This window comes from Lithobates pipiens, unplaced genomic scaffold (assembly GCF_037356315.1).
Source record: "Lithobates pipiens isolate NorthernLeopardFrog02 unplaced genomic scaffold, aLitPip1_a1.2 Scaffold_35, whole genome shotgun sequence".
Lineage (NCBI taxonomy): Eukaryota > Metazoa > Chordata > Amphibia > Anura > Ranidae > Lithobates > Lithobates pipiens.
The window spans coordinates 19,450,778-19,474,790 of record NW_027507811.1 but is presented as its reverse complement, the minus strand read 5'-3'; the positions used below and the strand labels follow the sequence as shown (position 1 = coordinate 19,474,790).

Sequence of the window (24,013 nt, the reverse complement as noted above, 5' to 3'; positions counted from 1 at the left end):
AGATGCAAAATTCCGCCGAATTTCGATTCGTTACGAAACGAATTGCACAAGCCTAATGCTTGGAAGGAGTAGAAGAAAGTGTTTTGATGTGCAATTGTAAGTATGCCCCTGAGCTGTGCGTGAGAAATAACTTGTTAAATAAAAATCAGATTTTATTTCATTTGTTTATTTTCCAAAAAGATTATGGCAAAAAAACTTACAGCATCAAAAAACTCTGCATGCCTCTTACTAAACACCTTGGACTGTCTACTTTCCAAAAAGAGGTAATTCGGGGGGATATTTATACTGTCCTGGCATTTTCGCTGCCTCAGGAAATGAGATCGGCCATCAGAACCTCAGGATTGATCGATTTTCAGAAATTTACATCATAGACTCTAAAATTGTCACACAGACTAAATAATACACACTGATTTTATTTTATTTTTTTATTTTGTAAAAGAAATAAAGCATAATACATTTTCAGAATAAATCATAATGAAATCATAAAAAAATAAAATAAAAAATAAAAAAAATAAAATAAAAAAAATAAAATAAAAAATGTGATCACTTCCCCAGAGTAACACTGTATTGTTGTGTTCACAATATGTTAAAAAAAAAAATGTTAAAAAAATATATATATATATATACATGCTATTTTTTTTTTTTACACACTGTTACCAGTCAGTGGATGTCATTTTGGGGGGTATTCGTACTGTCCTGGCATTTTTTAGAGCCTCAAGAATTGAGATAGGCCGCCAGAACTTTCACACAGAGTAAATAATATACGCTTATCTGCTTTGTATTTTACCAAAGAAATGTAGAAAAATACATTTTGCACTAAATTAATGAAGAAAGGATATTTATTAGCATTTTTTTTTTTATGAGAGAAACTAAGAAAATGCTTTTTATATGAAATTTTTTGTCTCTTTGCCATTAAACTGTATAGTAAAAGTGGTGGAGAAAAACGCAACTAAAAGGAAAGCTTTGCATGTCTTAAAAAAAAAAAAAAATGATATAAAATAAATTTGGGTACAGTGTTGCATGGCTGAGTAATTGTCAGTCAAACTATCACTGTGCTAAAAATGAAAGGAAGGGGGTTTAAAATGGCGGTCTTCAAGTGGTTAATAAACAATAAAAAAACTAAGCTAGACTCTAAATCAAAACCTTTATAATTGAATATAATAAACAAAAAAAAAAAAATTAATTATTGGTTGGACCAATGAGAATCCGGCTTCTTCAATAAAACATAGAAAAGAGCAATAATGTACAGAAACCGATATCAGCCAATAAGAAGTGTTGTCCGTGTATGGTCATATCTGGCCATGTATTAGCACAGTTTACTTGTATGGTGCGGTCTGTGTGAGTGCGGGACCGAGTCATCTCTGTATGTTTAGAGGATCGTATTACTAGAATTCAATCCCTGCAGACTCAGATCTATCAACCCGAACCTGAAAAACATTCAATATACCGTCTTTCCCCGAAAATAAGCCTGGGTCTTAATTAATTATAAATTTTGGCAACAAAAGACACAGTAGGGCTTATTTTCGGGGTAGGTCTTACCATGTAATGTGCTGTCTTCTCTCACCTTGCCTGACAGGAATCCCCGGTGTGAATGAAGTTTAAAATGCTTGTAAAATCCTATAATCCACTCTATTACAGTAATATATAATGTACAATGTGTGTAATAGAGTGGATTATAGGATTTTACAAGCATTTTAAACTAGGGCTTATTTTCAGGTTACGGCTTACTTTCGAGGAAACACGGTATTCTGACCCACCCCCAACACACCACCGTTATCATGAGAAAGATTGTTATCTCATGTGAGTTCTCTGATGTAGCACAAGGTTTCCTTTCGACGTGAAAGATTTCCCACACTCTGAACATGAATAAGGACGCTCCCCCTTGTGAACTCGCTGGTGATACGCAAGGCTTCCTTTCGACGTGAAAGATTTCCCGCACTCTGAACATGAATAAGGATGCTCACCTGTGTGAATTCTCTGGTGATACACGAGGTTTCCTTTCGACGTGAAAGATTTCCCGCACTCTGAGCACGAATAAGGATGTTCACCTGTGTGAACGCTCTGGTGATATGCAAGGCTTCCTTTCGACGTGAAAGATTTTCCGCACTCTAAACACGAATAAGGACGCTCACCTGTGTGAACTCTCTGGTGATACACAAGGTCTCCTTTCTGGGAAAAAGATTTCCCGCACTCTAAACATGAATAGGGACGCTCACCCGTGTGAAGCTTCTGGTGTATGTCGAATGAATATTTCCATTTGAAACATTTCCCACACTCCGAGCATGTATAAGGACGCTCGCCCGTGTGATCTCTCTGGTGCATAAGAAGGTTTGCTTTCTCAATAAAACCTTTCCCGCACTCAGAACATGAATAGGGCCGCTCCCCCGTGTGAAGCTTCTGGTGTCTAATAAGATTTCTTTTCTCAGTGAAACCTTTCCCGCACTCTGAACACGAGAAGGGACGCTCACCCATGTGACTGTACCGGTGTGTAAGAAGACTTCGCTTGCTAGTAAAACACTTCCCGCAATCTGAACATGAATAGGGACGCACACCCGTATGGCTGTACTGGTGTGTAAGAAGGCTTTGTTTGGTACTGAAACACTTCCTGCATTCTGAGCATGGAAAAAGACGCTCACCCGTGTGACTTTTTTTATGTCTACGAAGTTTTCCTTTTACAGTGAAACCTTTCCCGCACTCTGAACATGAGAAGGGATGCTCACCCGTGTGACTGTACCGGTGTTTAAGAAGCTTTTGTTTGCTAGTGAAACACTTCCCGCATTCTAAACATGAAAGGGGACGCTCAGCGTTGTGAAGCTTCTGGTGTCTACTGAGATTGTTTTTCAGAGTGTAACACTTCCCGCACTCTGAACATGAATAGGGACGCTCAGCAGTGTGACATTTCTCATGTTTGAGAAGGTCTCTCTTGTTTGTGAAAGATTTCCCACACACTGAACATGACAATGAAGTCTCTTCTGTGTGATCTCCTTCCTGCCCTGAAGAAGATTCCTCGGGAATAGACGGATCTATTAAAGTATTTCTCCTGTGAGATCTTAGAGTCCTGGGATGTGATTTATCAGAAGGTTCCTCAGACGTATTCCGGACATTATGGTCATCTGCTGAGAAACAATTTTACAATAAAATGTTAGAAGAATTTTCGGAACCTTTCAGAAGTCATATATGTTGGTCTAGTTATAAATCTTTTAGCTCCGGAATGCAAGTGGGTGCAACCAGAACAGAAATAATAGGATTTTCCTAACAGCTTACCTGTAAAATCCTTTTCTTGGAGTACATCACGGGACACAGAGCACCATAGTAATTACCATGTGGGTTATATGCCACCTATTAAGTGAATGGACACTGGTACACGCAAGACAGGAAGTCTCTCTCTATATAACCCCTCCCATACAGGAAGTCTCCCTCTATATAACCCCTCCCATACAGGAAGTCTCCCTCTATATAACCCCTCCCATACAGGAAGTACCTCAGTTTTTGTAGCAAAGCTATATATGTGTGTGTGTGTGTGTGTGTGTGTGTGTGTGTGTGTGTGTGTGTGTGTGTGTGTGTGTGTGTGTGTGTGTGTGTGTGTGTGTGTGTGTGTGTGTGTGTGTGTGTGTGTGTGTATATATATATATATATATATATATAATCTCCCAATAAGAGGGGAGGGACCTCTGTGTCCCGTGATGTACTCCAAGAAAAGGATTTTACAGGTAAGCTTTTATAAAAATCCTATTTTCTTTATTGTACATCACGGGACACAGAGCACCATAGTAATTACTATATGGGCCATCTGAGGGGAGGGAGACACAAAGCAAAAGCAGCTGCCGCCAGGCGTGAGGACCTATACCGCCTGCAGTACACTGCGCCCAAAGGCGGTGTTCTGGCATATTTAGTCCGGCCATCATATAGTGTCCGCCCCGTACTGCGCATGCGCAGCGCTTGCGCAGTACGGAGCAGAAGAAGCTTTGGAAAATCTCCGAAGATGAACGGCGCCTGCGCCGTGAGTCGAGGTGGAAGCTCCACCATCCAAGCAGACATAGGGCTGGGAAAATTAGAGGGCCCCTCGTGGGCTCGCTTCGCTCACCACGCTTCGGGCTCGGCCTCGCTGCGCTCGGCTCTTTTATATTCCGACTCTATGTCCACTTGGATGGTGGGGATAGAACCTGGACTCATGGCGCAAGCGCCGTTCATCTTCGGCTAATTTTCGGAATCTGTGTGTGCTGTGTACTGCGCATGCGCAGTACACAGCGGACACTATCCAATGGGGGACTGTATATGATAATACATCGGCATCCTCTTGCCATCTTACATCCATCTGATACATTCACAAAATTCTATACACTGATGACCAAGTAGCGGCCCTGCAACTCTGAGCCATATAGGCTTGGTGATGCACTGCCTATGAAGCACTGACTGCCCTGGTAGAGTGAGATTTAACCTAAAAATGGCGGAGCCTTTCTTTTCAGACCATAAGCCTGACTAATCACCTGACGAATCCACTTAGCAATAGTCGATTTCGATGCTGCCCTGGCCCTTTCTGGCGGCAAACACAAAACATCAGTTTTCCATATCTGAGGTGTCGCCTTCAGATAGGCCTTGACTGCTCTGACTGCATTGAGAGAATGTACAAATCTTTTCTTCGGCAGAACGAGGTTCTGGAAAAAAGGAAAGCAGAGAGACATCCTTATTCAGATGAAAACCTGACACTACCTTGGGCAAAAAGGTTGGGTGAGGACGCAACACCACCTTGTCCTTATGAATAATTAAGTATGGCTCTTTACACGAAAAATCAGCTAATTCCGACACTCTTCTTGCGGGGGTCACCGCAACTAAGACCACCACCTTCCTTGTCAAGAGAAGCAAAAGGAATTATGCGTATTGGCTCAAAGGGCTGTCATTGCAAAGCCGACAAAACTAGATTCAAATCCCATGGGCACAAGGGTGACCTAACCGGCAGAGTTATACCTGTTACCCCTTGTATAAAAGGCCCAGACCAAAGAATACGAAGCAAGCGGCCTTTGGAAAAAAACTGCCACGGCCAAGATCTGACCCTTATCGTACTCAAGGCCAGCTTCATTTCTATCCCCAACTCAAGATCTGACCCTTATCGTACTCAAGGCCAGCTTCATTTCTATCCCCAACTGTAGAAAGGCAAGAATTCTACCTAATGGCATACTTTTGAGGATGCCAACCCTTGGTTTCACACCAGGAAACATAGGCCCTCCAGACCCTATAATAAATGGTCCTAGAGGCCGGCCTTCTAGGTGGTTACCACTGAATCTGAAAGCCCCAGACTCTTTAGAATGTGGGCTTCAATAGCCAAACTATTAAATTTAGCGATTGTAAGGCAGGATGGAATACCAGCCCTACGACAACAGGTCTGAACAAGATGGAAGAGTCCACAAATCCCCTACTGTCATCCTTATGATCTCTGCATACCAAGATCTCCTGGACCACGCCGGCGCTACAAGGATTACCAGCTTCTCTTCTTTTTTGATCCAGTGAAGAAGCCATGGTAGCAGCTGAACTGGGCGGAATGCATAAATCAGTGAAAACTGATCCCACGGGGTCACTAACGCATCTGTCCCATATGCGAGTGAATCCCTTGTTCTTGACACAAAGCCGACCATCTGGACGTCAATAGATCTATGTCCAGGGTACCCCATCTTTGGCATATAGAAACCATTCTCCCGGGAACAACTGTTGGTGGCTCAAGAAATCGGCATGCCAATACTCCACTCCTGGAATGAAGACTGCCGATAAGCAAGGAACATGCTCCTCTGCCCAAGTCAGATTTCAGAATGTGGTTCACCTCCCTCTGGGCTGCGTGACTTCTGGTGCCTCCTTGGTAATTGATATAGGCCACTGCTGTGGCATTGTTGGACTGTATCCTGAGGGGATAGTCCCGCAACCTGAACGTCCAGGCCATTAGAGCCAGACTTGCCACCCAAATCTCTAGGATGTTGATGGGCAAGGTCTTCTCGGACTCTGACCACTTCCCTTGGACAGTGGTCTCTTCTAGGACTGCTCCCCAGCCCCGTAGGCTGGCATCCGTTGTTAATACCTTCTAGGTAACCAGTCTGAAGGATTTTCCTTTCTGTAAATTCTTGGTTATCAACCACCAACTGAGACTCTGACGCACTTTTGGGGCCAGATTCATTGGATAATCCAAGACTTGGGTCTTCTTGTTCCAAGCAGCCAGAATACTGTTTTGCAACAGTCTTGAACGAATGAATGAGTCTTGAATGAAACTGGGCATAGAGAACTGCTTCGAACAAAGCCACATCTTCCCTAGCAACCTCATGCAAAGGCGAATGGAAGGGCCCTTTCTTTATCCGATCACCTGGACCAGCTCTCTTATAGCGTTGACTTTTGCCTGAGGCAAAAACACTTTTTTCCTGGGCTGTGTCTATAACCAGACCTAAATACTCCAGTCTCTTTACTGGTCATAAGGATGACTTCTATAGGTTGAGAATCCAACCCAGGTGTTCCAGATAGCTGACTGGACACCCTCTTGTCTAACCGTGCCACTGACTGATCTACCAGCACCAGATCGTCTAGGTATGCCATTACTGCCATTTCCTGGCCCTTTAGTCTTGCTAGTACTGGGGCCAGAACCTTGGTAAACACCCGGGGAGCGATCGCTAACCCGAAGGGCAAGGCCAAGAACTGAAAGTGACGCTGGTTCCACCGCAAAACGGAGATACTTCTGGTAAACGGGAAAAATAGGCACGTGTACATACGCATCTTTGATGTTTATTGATGCTAGAACTTCTCCTCCCCGTATAGTGGATACGACGGACCGGATAGACTCCATGCAAAAAGAGCAGATGTTTAGGAAGCAATTAAGATCCTTGAGATCTAGAATGGGTCTGACATCTCCATTCGGTTTTGGTACCATGAAGAGATTTGGATAAAACCCCATGCCCTGCTCTCCAGGATCTCTATTATCACCCCTTGAGACATCAGTCGGTCCAGTACCAGAAAAAGGGACCTTCTCTTTACTGGGTCTTTGGGAACATTTGATCTTAGAAAACGAAATGGTGGAAACTTTTGAAACTCTAGCTTGTAGCCTAGGGTTACCACAGAGATTACTCACTTGTCTTGGATCTCCTATTGCCAAGTTTCTGAAAACCACCAAAGTCTTGCCCCCACTCGATCGAGCGGGCGCGCCCCTTCATAAAGGAGGCCTTTGGATTCTGCTTTGTAGACTTCTATCCCCAGGGCTTATTCTGGCCCTGTGCTTGGCTGTGAGGCTTACCCTTTGATCCTGACGGCAGAGGCCGTTGTGACTGCCTAGAGGCTGTTGCCCCTGGCAATGGAGAGGAAGCACGTTTGAATTAAGGATGCCTACTCCTTCTCTTAACCGTCAGAAGGGTACTCTTATGCCCTGTATACACAGTTTACTTTCCGACGACAAAATCCGTCTGATTTTTTCCGACGGATTTTGGCCCAAACTTGTCTAGCATACACACGGTCGCACAAAGTTGTCGGAAAATCGTTCTGAACATGGTGACGTAGAACACGTATGACGGGACTATAAACGGGCCAGTAGCCAATAGCTTTTGTCTTGTAATTTATTCTGAGCATGTGTGGCATTTTGTCCAGCTCTCAAACTTTGTGTGTCGGAAATTCCGATGGAAAAAGTCAGATGGAGCCCACACACAATCGGATTTTCCGACAACACGATCCGACCACATTGTGTGTACAGGGCATTACCACTGGAAATGTTTTGGATGTATTTATCCAAATCTTCCCCAAACAACCTTTCTCCATGAAAGGGAAAACCAGCCAAAAGCTTCTTACGTGGCAACTCGGCTGATCAATTCTTTAGCCACAGAATCCTACGCATATGTACCAAGATGAGTGCAAAGCGTGGCGCCTGATGGATAGAATCCTTGATAGCGTCAACCGCAAAACATAAGGCCCGCGGTAGCTCAGCTAAATCTTGGGCTTCTTCTCCTCGAGCAGGCACCTTCTTGATAACCTGCTTCAACTTGGTCCCTGAGGGATTGACAAATGCCTATTGCTGCTACTGCATTTTGTGCTACCGCACCGGCTACAGCAAACAAGGCTTTAAGCAAAGATTTCAGCTTTTTATTGGCTGGATCTCTAAACACTTGGATATTGTCCACTGGACAAATCAAACTCCTGTTTACTGAAGAGATAGCATCATCTACTGCTGGTAAATCCTACTTTTTAGTAAACTTTTCCTCCATAGGATAACGAAGAGAAAACCTCTTAGGAGCAAGAAGATGCTTATCTGGGTGATCCCAGTCATCATAAATTAATTGCTCCAGCGATGGGTGTACAGGGATAGCATGTGAACCCTGTGGGGGCTTTAGAGAACCCAAAGAGGCAAAGGAAACATCATCCACCTCTGCTGGGGGCAACTTGTATCCAAAACGGAACAACTCCGTATGGGATTGAATCAGCAATTTTTGGGATTGCGAGGCTGAGAAAGGTTCTTCAGACACTGACCCCTCAGAAGAGATGCCATCTGTATGCCCTGTTGCCTGATCCCCCAAAAGGTATCTAAACAGCTCCTGCCCATTCTGGTTTCAATACTGGGAGGTCAAGGGCCCAGAGAAGGAGATCCGCAGCAGGATACTGCTGGGAATCACACAGACCCAATCTTCACCCATCACGGTGGGTCGTGTAATGGCAGACTTTCAAGGACCGGGTCCCCCTTGTATATGGGTCCTCTCCCTTGGACCTGTATGGCACTCTGCTAGAGCAACCCTTTGGTATAGTATATATGTGACCAAGGTGCCGGATCCCAGGGTCCAGCTCTCAAAAGAGAAGCATTACAGGCCCAAACCTCGCTTTTGTTCCTTGAGGCTCGGGTACTATCCATTTTGGCTCTTTCAGGCACTTTGAATGGATCCGATTGCATAGCCCCTTGATCCTGCCAAGGATCCCTCAGCGGAGCTCTTCTTAGCATTTCATTAACCGTGACCCACACCTTAGACACTGGCAAAAAAACTGAGGTACTCCCCGTGGGGGAGGGGTTATATAGGGGGGACTTCCTATCTTGAGTCTACCAGTGTCCATCCACCTATAGGTGGCGTATAACCCACATAGTAATTACAATGGTGCTCTGTGTCCCATGACGTATGATAAAGAAATAAATGCAATGCCTGATGAAGGGGCCCTGCGTGGCTCCAAAACATTACCGTATGTGTACTGTGTAAATGAAGCTTTGGATCCTTCTGAGGAATCCCTGGGGAACATGATGTTATATTGAGAAATGGAGATGGACCTTTCATATGATGTACAGTATCTCCTCCTCATTTGTTGGGAACATGACGTTATATTGAGGAATGGAGATGGACCTTTCATATGGTGTACAGTATCTCCTCCTCATTTGTTGGGAACATGACGTTATATTGAGGAATGGAGATGGACCTTTCATATGGTGTACAGTATCTCCTCCTCATTTGTTGGGAACATGACGTTATATTGAGGAATGGAGATGGACCTTTCATATGGTGTACACAAGTGATGGTCAGTTTGCTGGATGTATGGCGGCACATAATATTCTGTGTATGTAAAGCTACAGAAATCTGTCACACTGTAAACATACTACAGTAGATGGTCAAAGACTATAAGCATGGTACAATTGAGGTCGGAGACTGAAGACATGCTGCAGTAGGCAGATACTGTGAATACAAATCAGTCCTCTCAGATTGGTGTTCTTTACAGGACATTGATGAGGTACATCGATGATGTTCTTACTGTCAACAGGTAAGGTTTCTCAGTCTTTCCTGTACCGAAGGATAACATGCTCTCCATCTTGTACATAAGCAACACAGATTTGTTGAAATTAAATACAAAAAAAACTCCGTATACGGAAGGGGTGATTGTGTTTTTAGAGCTCTGTGGATGAGGAATAGTCTGGTTCTAGATGACTCTGAAAAATTGACTGGATGTTCTTCTTATGATTACTAATTGTAGGAAAATGAATTTAGAATGTTGATCTGGTGGTGAGCTGATTGCCTTTTGAGATTAGGAAGGAATCTTTATAACCTAAAGAAGATTAGGCCGAGCTTCATATGGACATTCGTCTGTCCTGTGGGTCAGCTGCTGCTTTGAAATTTTTGTTTTTCTTTTGGGTGAATTCAGTAGACATAGACCTTTTCTCCTCTGATGTACCAATGAAAAGCAAAACTTATACTTCTAGAAGTAAAAAATGGGAACTGGTTCTATATTTAGTGTTTATTACTCACTTGTGTTTATATGTAGAGAAGATTCCTCCTGTTTACTTTTCATAGTCATCTCCCCCTCCTCCATAGACTTCTGATCTCCACTCACCAACCTCTCTTCTTCTTCCTCTTTAATCTCAACTTTGATGTCTTTTATTCCTTCACCCTAAACCCCAAAGATGATAGAATACTTGTATAAAAAGGAACTAGTCACAAAGAAGAATGTCCTCTCATAACTTAGGCCTCTAATACATTATACAATTTTCATCTATAGCTTTCCTTTATATTTAGCAAAACCATATAATATGAGGTCAAATCTAAACACTTTCAATTTCTATGCATTTAGGCACTAGTACTACACAGTTGAAGGTAAATCTAAAGGAAATTTAATTTAAAAAAAATTGTATGGTGTATGGCCAGCTTTAGAATACATTTATTGGATCTACATGCTCAGTCCCACCTACCTGATGATGGTGGGGGATGGTGTGATCTTCCTGTGTGGAATCCCGGGAATACAGAGGACGGGGACATCTCTCTGGTGGGTTCCCATTACTGGATCCATCTGTAGGAAACACACACACTGACTGAATACATTGTTTCTATGTGTTTATCAGATGATGGGGGATCTAGGTGGAGCCTCCGTACTGCTCTCTCCTTTACAATAAAGTCTCCTCTTACCCGGTGATGTGAGGGGCGGCTGATTCTCCATCATGACGTCCTTGTAGAGATCCTTGTGTCCTTCTAAATACTCCCACTCCTCACAACTTTTGGGTGTTAAGGGATCACCGGATATTTTCTTCACCACTTAAAAACCCTGTGTAAAGATAGAAAGTAATAACAGTGATCACCAAAAATGTCCCAGAATCCTCCTCACCTCTCTGATCAGGCTTGTATTTTATTAATAGAAATAAAAAATGATGTTATATGACCAAGCAAAATCGTACTCACCTCTTCATGATATATATACCGGATTCTTCTCTCTGGACAGATAACAAACTGAGAATTATCTGAACTGTACTGGCATGAATAATGTCTAGGTCTCTGATCTATAAACCAGAGGTTCTGGATGGACAGTTGGATAAATGGTTCTATATTTAGGATGTATCCGGTCTATAAACCAGAGGTTCTGGATGGACAGTTGGATAAATGGTTCTATATTTAGGACGTATCCGGTCTACAAACCAGAGGGTCTGGATGGATAGTTGGATAAATGGTTCTATATTTAGGATGTATGCGGTCTATAAACCAGAGGCTCTGGATGGACAGTTGAATAAATGGTTCTATATTTAGGATGTATCCGGTCTATAAACCAGAGGCTCTGGATGGACAGTTGGATAAATGGTTCTATATTTAGGATGTATCCGGTCTATAAACCAGAGGCTCTGGATGGACAGTTGGATAAATGGTTCTATATTTAGGACGTATCCGGGCTATAAACCAGAGGCTCTGGATGGACAGTTGGATGAATGGTTCTATATGTAGGATGTATCTATGTAAATATTACAATACTCTATATAAGTGTATATCAGCATCTTCTGGAGATAAAAGACGTCACAGTGACTATGGATGAAGAGGACGGACGTGAAGGGGAATTATTGGGTGTAAATATATAATAATATCTTATTACCATCTCTGCGGTCGGTTGCAGGAATATCTCCCTCCTCTTCCAGCATGCTTTCCACTCTGAAGATGACATCACTTCCTGTCTGTAGATTACATTTCCTGTCTGTGTTGGCATCACTTCCTGTCTGTAGATTACATTTCCTGTCTGTGTTGGCATCACTTCCTGTCTCTGCATTCCATGGACAATAAGTGAGATCACCACCTTGTGGAGAAAATACACACTGCAGCCGTTTTTAAAAACTTTGACAGATGCTATTTGATTTTTTTTCTTTAGCTTTGGTGCTTAAAGTGGAACTTTAGTCAGAAAAGGAGGTCCTGCCATATCAGCTCAAGCTGGCCCCTTTTGCACGTACAGCTATATAAAATTTTAAAAATAAGTGCCTATCAGTGTTTAAAATCCAGTAATATACCATCTATTGCAAAGTACTGTGTAAACTGTTGGCGATATATAATTTCTGTATAATAATAATGTATAATAATCTCACCCTTCTCTGCACATGCTCATTTGCTCTCTATTTTTAGGAATGGTGCAAAATTTGTAGAGGACAATCGGCTGCTCAGGGGCTCTGAGCTTCAACAAAATGGCCGCCTCTGACCAGAAAAAATAGGAGCAATGCATGGAGACAATCTACAGCGCACATTTAATTTGGTAGCATAATTATTCATGTGGAATGTATGTTTCTTGCTAAAGAAAAATCATTTATTTTTAATTTATTATTACCTCCAGTAATAATTTCCCAATTTCCTTTTGGGATTAATAAAGTATTTTGTATTCTGCGTTGTATGACGTTGTTTTGGGTAAAGTTCCACTTTAACGGCATGTCATACCGCTGTTATATAAAACCAGCAAGGACAAGACAGCTGACTCCTAAAGGTAATGGGCTGCTTTAGAATGGCCTCCCTTTTACGCTGCTCATGTGCTCCCTCTAGAGCATGCGACAGGGTGCTCCGTGATCACTGAGTCCATCAGACATAACAGACAACAGAGCGGAGCACATGACCTATGAAATTGGCCCTGTTGCATGTGATCACTGTGACCAATCACAGCGATCACAAATGTGAATAAAGGCTTCATGTTGGAGCCACAACTCTGTTTCTTCTTACATCGATTGTCTGTGAGAGGAAACAAGGTTATCCCAGTGATCGGCACAGTACAGTGTCACCAGAGCAGCCAACCAATGTCCCTGATCACTGCCAACTCCAGTACAGTATCACCATACCAGAGCAACCAGAAATAGAGTCCCCGATTGCTAGCCACCCCTGCACAAAGTTACTAGACCAGTGCAACCAGCCACAGTGTTCCTGATTGCTGCCGCCCCGGTACAGTGTAAATAGATCACCACAACAACCAGAAACAGTGTTCCTGACTGTCTCAACCCCGGCCCACAGTCAGCAGATGAGTGCAACCAGTAACAGTGTTCCTCATCACTTCCACACCAGTTCCAGTGTCACCAGACTAGTGTCAGTCAGTAACAATGTTCTTGATCACCAACACATCTCCTCTAGGCTTGTGCAATTTGTTTCGTAATGAATCGAAATTCGGCCGAATTTTGCATCTTAAAAAATAACAAATTACAACGAATACGAAAGAAATATAACGAATGAATTCGAATGAATTCGACATGATTCGAAATTATTTCAACCGCATTCGAAATTATTTCAACATGATTCGACATTATTTCAACTGCATTCGAAATGATTTCAACATGATTCGAATATTATTTCAACCACATTCGAAAATATTTTGTGACCCGACTTTAGGGCCATATATCACGGGGTCACTTGGTGCTAGACACTTCAAATTTGGATATGTTGTAGTGCTAGTATTATTGTGTTTGCATACCAAAAGTCGGGTCACAAAATATTTTCGAATGTGGTTGAAATAATGTCGAATCATGTTGAAATCATTTCGAATGTGGTTGAAATAATGTCGAATCATGTTGAAATCATTTCGAATCCGGTAGAAATATTTTCGAATTTGGTTGAAATATTTTCGAATGTGGCCGATTTTTCGAATTTGGTAGAAAACTAAACGAAATCCGAAAACAAATTTAAGGAAGTTAACAAATATAACTAAACTAAATTAATGAATTAACTAATTAAAACGAAACGAAACTAAACAAATTTTTTCCTTTTGCACATGTCTAATCTCCTCAGCTTATCACCCTCGAACTAATGAACAAATTTAAAGGACCAACCAGACCTTAGAGCAGTACTTACGCTGCTTTTCCTCATTTTCTCAGAATGACTGGGTATCATTGGTACCCTTAGCTGAATTTGCTTATAATAATTCCCGGCACTCTGCTACTGGACAATCTCCATTCTTCCCCAATTACGGCTTTCATCCATCATTCCTGGCCAGTGAAATTTTGAAATGTTCTGTTCCAGCTGTCTCAGAAACCATAACTTTTTTTGAAACCAAAAACAAACTGCTACAAGAAGCAATAACATTTATTTTCTGTAAAATAGAGAAATTAAATAAAATCTAATTTTATTTCACAAAAGTTGTCATTTTAACAAGTTCTTTCTCACACACAACATGGATATACTTAGAATTACACCACAAAACACATTCTTCCACACTTTCCACGCATGTGATACCGCATGTGTAGGACTTTTTGTTCTGTCTGTCTGTCATAGAGGGGCCCAAAATCCCAGGAATACCTTCAGGCAAATAGTGCATCTGATTTCCTATCTATCACATTTGTTTGAGTCACTAAAGTGCCAGGATAGGAGAAACACCCACAAAATCACCACATTTTGGAGTAAACACCCCAACGTATTTTTTAATAGGCATGATGAGTCTTTTGAGGATTGAATTTTTCTGCCACAAGTTTTTAAAAAATATGAACATAAAACTTCTTTAATTTTTTACACAAAGCTGTCAATTAACCACTTGCCGACCGACTCCTGTACATATATGTCAGCAGAATGGTACGGCTGCGCAAAGTAACATATATACATTACTTTGAATTTTTACAGCACTGATCGCTGTATAAATGTGAATGGTCCCAAAATAGCACCAAAAGTGTCCAATGTGTCCGCCGTTATGTCGCAGTCACGATAAAAAAAAAAATCGCTGATCACCGTCATTACTAGTAAAAAAAAAAATTATTAAAAATGCCATAAAAGTATCCCCTATTTTGTAGACGCTATCATTTTTGCGCAAAGCAATCAATAAACGCTTATTGCGTTTTTTTTTTTTTTTTTTACCAAAAATATGTAGAAGAATACGTATTGGACTAAACTGAGGAAAAAATGTGTCAGTTCCAATGTTGCCAGTCTAGTGTAAGCCAGCCACAGTGTTCCTGATCACTATCCAAACCAGTTCCAATTTCTTCAGACCAATGTAAGTCAGCCACAGTGTTCCTTACACCAATCCCAGTGTCACCAGACCAGTACAGCCAGCAACAGCGTTCCTTACACCAATCCCAGTGTCACCAGACCAGTACAGCCAGCAACAGCGTTCCTTACACCAATCCCAGTGTCACCAGACCAGTACAGCCAGCAACAGCGTTCCTTACACCAATCCCAGTGTCACCAGACCAGTACAGCCAGCAACAGTGTTCCTTACACCAATCCCAGTGTCACCAGACCAGTACAGCCAGCAACAGCGTTCCTTACACCAATCCCAGTGTCACCAGACCAGTACAGCCAGCAACAGCGTTCCTTACACCAATCCCAGTGTCACCAGACCAGTACAGCCAGCAACAGTGTTCCTTACACCAATCCCAGTGTCACCAGACCAGTACAGCCAGCAACAGTGTTCCTTACACCAATCCCAGTGTCACCAGACCAGTACAGCCAGCAACAGTGTTCCTTACACCAATCCCAGTGTCACCAGACCAGTACAGCCAGCAACAGTGTTCCTTACACCAATCCCAGTGTCACCAGACCAGTACAGCCAGCAACAGTGTTCCTTACACCAATCCCAGTGTCACCAGACCAGTACAGCCAGCAACAGTGTTCCAATCCCAGTGTCACCAGACCAGTACAGCCAGCAACAGTGTTCCTTATCACCACCAGTCCCAGTGTCCCTAGACCAGAGTAACACACAACAATATTGTTCCTGATTGTTGACAGACCAGAGCAGTCCAGCAACATTGTTCCTGATGGCTACAACACCACTGCCAGTGATTCAGAGTAGTGCAGGCAGCAACAGTTGGACTGGCCATCGCTGCCTCACCAGTCACCAGTGTCACCAAATCAGAGTAAAAAAGCAACAATGTTCCCAATCACCACCACACCAGTCCCAGTGTTACCAGTAGACACGTGCAGAAGAAAACAAATTTTGTTTTGTTTAGTTTATTTGTTTTCGGATAGATTAGAAATTTTTCGAAAGTATTTGAATTGAATCAAAAATAGTGAACCAGTCTGAGTTTATTGTGAAAAGTATCTGGTTGTTAAGGACCAGGCGACTGGCGTGTCCTTAAAGCGGAGGTCCACCCTAAAGTGGACTTCCGCTCATCGGAACCCTCCCCCCCTCCGGCGCCACAATTGGCACCTTTCAGGGGGGAGGGGGGTACAGATACCTGTACAGTACAGGTATCTGCACCCACTTCCGGGATAGCTCTCTGTGGAAAGGGGCGTATATTACGCCCCTTTCCGCAAGTCCCGCCCCTTTCCCGCAAGTGCCCCGCTGCCTGCTGGGAAAACACACAGATCCCAGAGGCAGCGGGGACCGTCCTTATTGCGCAGCGCGGCTTGCTCATGCGCAGTAGGGAACTGGGAAATGAAGCCAAAAGGCTCCACTTCCTGACTCCCATACCCAAGATGGCGGCGGCAGCACCCGAGAAACGATCTACAGATCGGCTTCGGGTGCCGACATCGCGGGCGCGCTGGACAGGTAAGTGTCACTATTTTAAAAGTCAGCAGCTGCAGTATTTGTAGCTGCTGGCTTTTAAAAAAAAAAAAAAAAACGCGGAGTCCCGGTGGACTCCCGCTTTAACAACCATAAATCATCTGCTGTCAGCGGGATTCCCAGCAGAATGGAAACTAACAAGTGTTGGCGTAAAAAAACACACACACACACACACTGTGGGGATCCCCTCCAAATCCATACCAGGCCTTTTGGGTCTGGTATAGATTTTAAGGGCAGCTCTTTGCCACAATTCTTTTTTAACCACTTCAACACCAGCCACTTAAACACCTTCCTGCCCAGACCAATTTTGAGCTTTCAGCGCTGTCACACTTTGAATGACAATTGCACGGTCATGCTACACTGTACCCAAATAAAATTTTTATTATTTTTTTTCCCGCAAATAGAGATTTCTTTTGGTGGTATTTGATCACCCCTACGGTTTTTATTCTTTGCTAAACAAATAAAAAAAGACCGAAAAATTTGAATTTTTTTTTTTCTCCTTCACTGATGGGCACTGATGGGGCTGCACTGACAGGCACTGATAAGGCAGCACTGATGGGCACCGATGAGGTGGCACCAATGAAGTGGCATTGATGAGGTGGCACTGATAGGTGGCACTGATGGGCACTGATAGGTGGCACTAATGGGCTACACGGATGGGCACTGATAGGTGGCACAAATTGGCACTGATAGCTGGCACAGATTGGCATGGATAGGCGGCATGCATGGGCAGGGATAGGCGGCACAGATGGGCATATATAGGCAGCATGGATGAGCATGGATGGGCTCTGATAGGTGGCACGGATGGGCACTGATAGGCGGCACGGTTGGGCACTGATAGGCGGCATTATATTGTATTATATTGTACTAATGGATGCCAAGCAGTGCCAAACAATAATGCATGCCAATCAGTGATGCCCATTGTGGGCACTGATTGGCATCCATTGTGGGCACTGATTGGCATCCATTGTGGGCACTGACTGGCATCCCTGGTGGTCTAGGGTGGCATACCTGGTGTTGGGCATCCCTGGTGGTCTGGTGGTGTCCCTGGTGGTCCAGTGTGGGCATCCTCGGGGGGACTGTGCTGATAATCGATCAGCACAGACGCCCCCTGTCAGAGGAGCAGCCGATCGGCTCTCCTCTACTTACGTCTGACAGACGCGAGTGAGGAAAAGCCGATCAACGGCTCTTCCTATTTACACTGTGATCAGCCGTGATTGGACACGACTGATCACGTGGTAAAGAGTCTCCGGACCACACCCTTATCTGGTAAGGCAGGCCAGGAAAGGGGGGATAAGGCCCCCTCCCTGAACCATACTTAGCCACATACCCTCAAAATTGGGTTGGGGGGTGCTTTTGGGCGGGGAAAGGCTCACCCCTAAAGCACCTTGTCCCCATGTTTCTCAAGTGGTTGTGGGGGTTTGCAGGAAGGGGGCTTATCGGAATCTTTAAGCCCCCTTTAATAACGGGAGTCTCCAGATCCCAGCCCCCTATGTGAATGAGTACAGTGTACATAGTACCCCTATTTATTCACCAGAAAAGTGTCAAAAATAAATAAAAACACAAACACCGTTTTTGACAAATCCTTTATAAAAAAAAATGCCCCCTGAAGTAAGTCCAGTATCAATCGCTATGAAAGCCGGCCATCGTCCAAAAAATCAAACCAAAAAAAGAGGTTTGCACGCAATGCTTACCTTCCGGCAACTGACACAGCTCTGGTTCCCACCAACGGTAAATAAACAAAAAGGTAAGGTCACTTATTATTGGCACTCCAGGGCCACCAAAATGTGATAGTCAGGAAATTAAATTTTCCATGTATGGTCCTTTAAAGCCTAAAGGTGCACCTTGGATTTTGGGCCTCTCTATGCGATTAGGTGAAAAGTCTCACATATGTGGTATCACCATACTAGGGAAAAGTAGTAAAATGCATTTTGGAGTGTAATTCTAAGTGTGGCCATACTGTGTGTTATTATTTTTTTTTTTAACCACTTCAGCCCCGGACCATTTGGCTGCCCAAAGGCCAGAGCACTTTTTCCAATTGCGCAGTCGTGCGTCGGGTCTCCCAAACAAAATTGATGTCCTTTTTTTCCACAAATAGAGCTTTCTTTTGATGGTATTTGATCATCTCTGCGGTTTTTTTTCTGCGCTATAAACAAAAATAGAGCAACCTATAATAGTCACAGTCACCCATATCGTAATTCTTTTCTGCTGATGATAATTTACGGGAAAAGAATGCCACCGGGTGTAGAAGAGCCTTGGCCCCCTGGCGTTGGGAAAGCACTGTCCCCACTGCTGATTTGGATGCATCAGCTTCCAGGACCTATGGTAGGGCTGTATCAGGATGCTTTAAAATAGATGCAGAGGTGAACAATCCTTTCAGGTTCTCAAAAGCAGTCACAAAGAAAATGCCCGCCCCAGCTGGAGAGGTGGATGCACAGATGAATCCTTTCTTTAAACTTTCATCAATGTAGTGCTTTAGAGCCACCAGTTCTAGTTTAGTTAAGGGAAAGATCCTCCCAAAAGGTACCTCAGCCCCTTGGAGTAACTCAATTGGGCAGTCATATGCCCTGTGAGGAGGAAGGCCTTCTGCCCCCTTTTTACTGAAGACATCCAGAAAGTCTCGGTATGCCACAGGAATGAAAGAACGTGCTTCAGGGTCAGAGTCCATAGACAACAGGGACTATGGTTGACATGAAGGTACCAGCAAGCAATGTTGGTGGCAGTAGTGTGAGTGAAACTGAATTGACCAATTGATGTACAGGTTATGTGCCCTTAGCCAGGGCATGCCTAATGTAATGGAGAAAAGGGGTGAGGCTGTGGCATCTAAATGTAGCAGTTCTTTGTGACTGGAAGCAGTGGTAGTAGACAGAGGAACAGTCTCTTGGGTGACTAGCTCGGACTTAATGACAGACCCATCTGCAAGATGAACAGAAAGTCCCTGGGCCTTGGGTTGCAGAAGTATCGTCCGGCAGCAAAAGCTAGGTCGATGAAGCAGCTGCAGGCCCCCGGAGTCAACTATGGCTGACACGTGAATAGTTCTTCATGGGAGCTGCAACAGAATAGGAAGAGCCAGGTGAGGAGAGACACTAGGTCAAGAAGAAGATTCAGCAGGAGACATAGAAACTAAGTTTCTGGAGATTAGTTGAGCATGTTCTCACATAATGGCCTGGTTCCCCACAGTATAAGCACAGGTTCTTCAAACAACGGCATTGACATTCCTCGCTGGTAAGTGAAGAATGAAACAAGCCTAGTTGCACGGGTCTGGAGGCATCAGGAGCCCATAGTGCAGATTCAGGAGGCCCTGGGCAAGGTGAACTGGTGTCAGAAACCATGAATCAGACTGAGACAGAAGTACAATTAAATCACACTTGTTTATTAATAAAAAAGGTAAATAGAAAAGCGTAGTCAAGCATAGCCAGAGTCCAGTAACCAGATCCTGTAGTCAGCCAGGCCAGAAGTCAGGGATCCAAGTAGAGCAACAGCAAGCAGGATAAGGAGCCAGAAGGGATGTCAGCAAGCCAGTCTTTAACCACTTTCAGACCGGACCATTTTGCTGGTCAATGACCAGAGGTCTTTTTACAACTTCGCACTGCGCTGCTTTAACTGGTAATTGCGCGGTCATGCAATGTTGTACCCAAACAAAATTTGCGTCCTTTTTTTCCCACAAATAGAGCTTTCTTTTAAAGGTATTTGACTGACTCTGCGATTTTTATTTTTTGCAATATAAACGTAAAAAGACCGCAAATTTTGAAAAAAATATTTTCTACTTTTTGTTATTAGAAAAATCCAATAAACTCAATTTTAGTCATACATTTAGGCCAAAATGTATTCAGCCACATGTCTTTGGTAAAAAAAAGTCAATAACTGTATATTTATTGGTTTGCGCAAAAGTTGTCACATCTACAAACTAAGGTACGTTTTCTGGAATTTACGCAGCTTTTAGTTTATGACTGCCTATCTCATTTCTTGAGGTGCTAAAATGGCAGGGCAGTACAAAACCCCCCCAAATGACCCCATTTTGGAAAGTAGACACCCTAAGGAAATTGATAAGAGGCATGTTGAGCCCATTGAATATTTTATTTTTTTGCCTCAAGCGATTGAATAATTTTACACAAAGTTGTCACTAAATGACATATTGCTCACACATGCCATGGTTATATGTGGAATTGTACCCCAAAATACATTCTGCTGCTTCTCCTGAGTACGGGGATACCACATGTGGTTGACTTTTTGGAAGCCTAGCCGCGTACGGGGCCCCGAAAACCAAGCACCGCCTTCAGGATTTCTAAGGGCATACATTTGTAATTTCACTCCTCACTACCTATTACAGTTTTGAAGGCCATAAAATGCCAAGCCTTCAGGCTTTCTAAGGGTGTAAATTTTTGATTTCACTCCTCACCACCTTTTACAGTTTTGAAGGCCATAAAATGCCAAGATGGCACAAAACCCCCCAAATGACCCCATTTTAGAAAGTAGACACCCCAAGCTATTTGCTGAGAGGCATGTTGAGTCCATGGAATATTTTATATTTTGCCACAAGTTGCGGGAATATTACAAACTTTTTTTTTTTTTTTTTTCACAAAGTTGTCACTAAATGATATATTGCTCACACATGCCATGGGCATATGTGAAATGACACCCCAAAATAAATTCTGCTGCTTCTCCTGAGTACGGGAATACCACATGTGTGGGACTTTTTGGGAGCCTAGCTGCGTACGGGGCCCCGAAAACCAAGCACCGCCTTCAGGATTTCTAAGGGTGTAAATTTTTGATTTCACTCCTCACTACCTATCGCAGTTTTGAAGGCCATAAAATGCCAAAATAACACAAACCCCCCCAAATGACCCCATTTTAGAAAGTAGACACCCCAAGCTATTTACTGGGAGGCATGTTGAGTCCATGGAATATTTTATATTTTGCCACAAGTTGCGGGAAAATTACAAACTTTTATTTTATTTTTTATTTTTTTTCACAAAGTTGTCACTAAATGATATATTGCTCACACATGCCATGGGCATATGTGAAATGACACCCCAAAATAAATTCTGCTGCTTCTCCTGAGTACGGGGATACCACATGTGTGGGATTTTTTGGGAGCCTAGCCGCGTACGGGGCCCCGAAATCCAAGCACTGCCTTCAGGATTTCTAAGGGTGTAAATTTTTGATTTCACTCCTCACTACCTATCGCAGTTTTGAAGGCCATAAAATGCCAAAATAACACAAACCCCCCCAAATGACCCCATTTTGGAAAGTAGACACCCCTAAATTTAGGGGTACACTAGTGAGACTCACAGGTAAAAAAGCACCTAGGCTGTCAGCGACTGTATCAAAACGCTACAAAAAAAAACTGTTAGCGATCGCAGGGTTCAGGCCTGACTCTGCGAACGCTGCAGTTATGTGTGTTGTGTTTTGTAAGTGACAGTGATCGATCGATACTGCATTTGGGTGGGCTGGGCTGGGCTTGGCGGAGGGGCTAAACGCAGGTGCTAGCAGGTATCTGGGCTGATCCCGCTAACAATGCGTTTTGGGAAACCTAAACTGCTGGCGACGCTAATATAGATCTGATCAGATACTATATTACTAAGGGAGGTGTATGCTTTGCGCGTGGGTGTTAGCGGTACTGGCACTAACCTGACGCTGCCTGGGGCGACGCAGGCCTTATCTGACCCTCAAACTTATATCACCCGCCGGGTGATCAGGGGGTTAAACCTTTATTAGGTAATAAGTGGCGGTTGCCCTGAAACTATAAAAAAATAACTAACCAACCAGCGTCACCTGTAACAGTTATATGGTGATCACTGGTGAAAGGGTTAACTAGGGGGCAATCAGGGGGCTTTATGCGGTAGTATATGGGGGTCCCTGGTGCTATAAAAAGCTGCGGCGAACCTAAATACCTACCTGCCTAACTAGCGTCACCTGTGACACTAATACAGCGATCAGAAAAACGATCGCTTATTAGGCTGGGTTCACACTGGAGCGATGCGGGAATGCCACAAATCCGCGGCGGGTTCCCGCATCGCATGCCTCCCGGCGGCAGTTCACACTGCCCTATGCGAACTGCTAAGAGTGTCAGTGAAATTTTAATGACACCCCCAGATCAGTTCGCATATCGCAGTGCGATCTGCAAACTCGGACAGGAATCGGATCGCATGGTGTGAACACCCATGCGATCCGATTCTGCTGCGGACCAAAAAAAGGGTCCCGTGCGAGTTTGCGGCGGGTGCGATGCGAATTCAGCCATATTATCTGTATGGCTGAACTCGCATCGCACACAGATCGGATGTGATTTGCACTGCAGTGCGGTGCAAATCACATCCGTTCTCATAAACCGCTGCAATGTAAACCCAGCCTTAGTGACACTGGCGACGGGGGGTGATCACGGGGTTAAACCTTTATTGGGGGGTTAGGGGGGTACCCTAGAGCTAAAGGGGGCTAACCCTAACTGCCCTAACAGTTATTACAGTCACAAATGACACCAATGCAATAATAATAAAAAAAAAATGCAATTGGTGTCACTGTGACTGGGGGTGCAGGGGTGATTAGGGGGGTGATCAGGGGGTGAAGGGGGGGTGAGAGTGTGCCTGGCATGTTCTACTGTGTGGTGTAGTGTTGGTGCAACTCACCGATCCTCTCTCCTCGATGCCGGAACGAAAAATACCGACACGGAGGAGAGATTACATCACTTCCTCTGCCTGTGTTTACATTACAGGAGAGGAAGTGATGTCATGCTGCACTTCCATTCGTCAGGAGCGATCGCGAGGGGGTGGCCATGAATGAATGGCCACCCCCTCATCTCGGATCACTCCTGCACGGTATCCGACCACCGCTGGCACCGGGGGGGGGCCCGATCGGGCCCCCCACCCGCGGGAAGGCAGGGGCGTACATGTACGCCCATATGCCTGCCCGTGCCATTCTGTCGACGTACATCGTCGTGCGGCGGTCGGCAACTGGTTAAACAAACCGCAGGAGATGGTTTTTAGTGATGTGACCAAGGCGAAGGCAGAGGTGAAGTGAGTTGAAAGGCCTTAAGTAGGCAGGTCAGTGCCTGTGGAGACAGAAGAGAGCTGGCAATTAGCCGACAGCTGAGTGGCCAGCCCAGAGAAGGAAGGGCTAAGCCAGCCCTGACAACTGGCAACCTGTATCATCATCTGTACAGGGCGAAATTGTCCGACAGATCTTTCAGACCTGCGTTCTCTCAGCCTCCGGTCGAACTGAATAGATAACTTTATAAGATCTTCAAGAGGGGATGGAACACCAACCCGGGCTAGTTCATCTTTCAAAGCCTCAGACAGACCTATGCGGAACTGATAGCAGAGAGCAGCGT

General features: G+C 44.0%; 1 protein-coding gene across 1 annotated transcript in view; it reads right to left on the bottom strand.

Moving 5' to 3' along the window:
* The window catches only part of LOC143955192 (uncharacterized), a 422,346-nt gene extending 410,375 nt beyond the window's left edge, over window positions 1–11,971 (bottom strand). The window contains 5 exon segments of the mRNA XM_077465281.1: window positions 1,795–3,116; window positions 10,230–10,371; window positions 10,670–10,767; window positions 10,884–11,019; window positions 11,833–11,971. Coding sequence (XP_077321407.1) covers window positions 1,795–3,116; window positions 10,230–10,371; window positions 10,670–10,767; window positions 10,884–10,917 — 1,596 coding nt within the window. The 5' untranslated portion in view covers window positions 10,918–11,019; window positions 11,833–11,971.
* Between the last annotated feature and the right edge of the window lie 12,042 nt (window positions 11,972–24,013).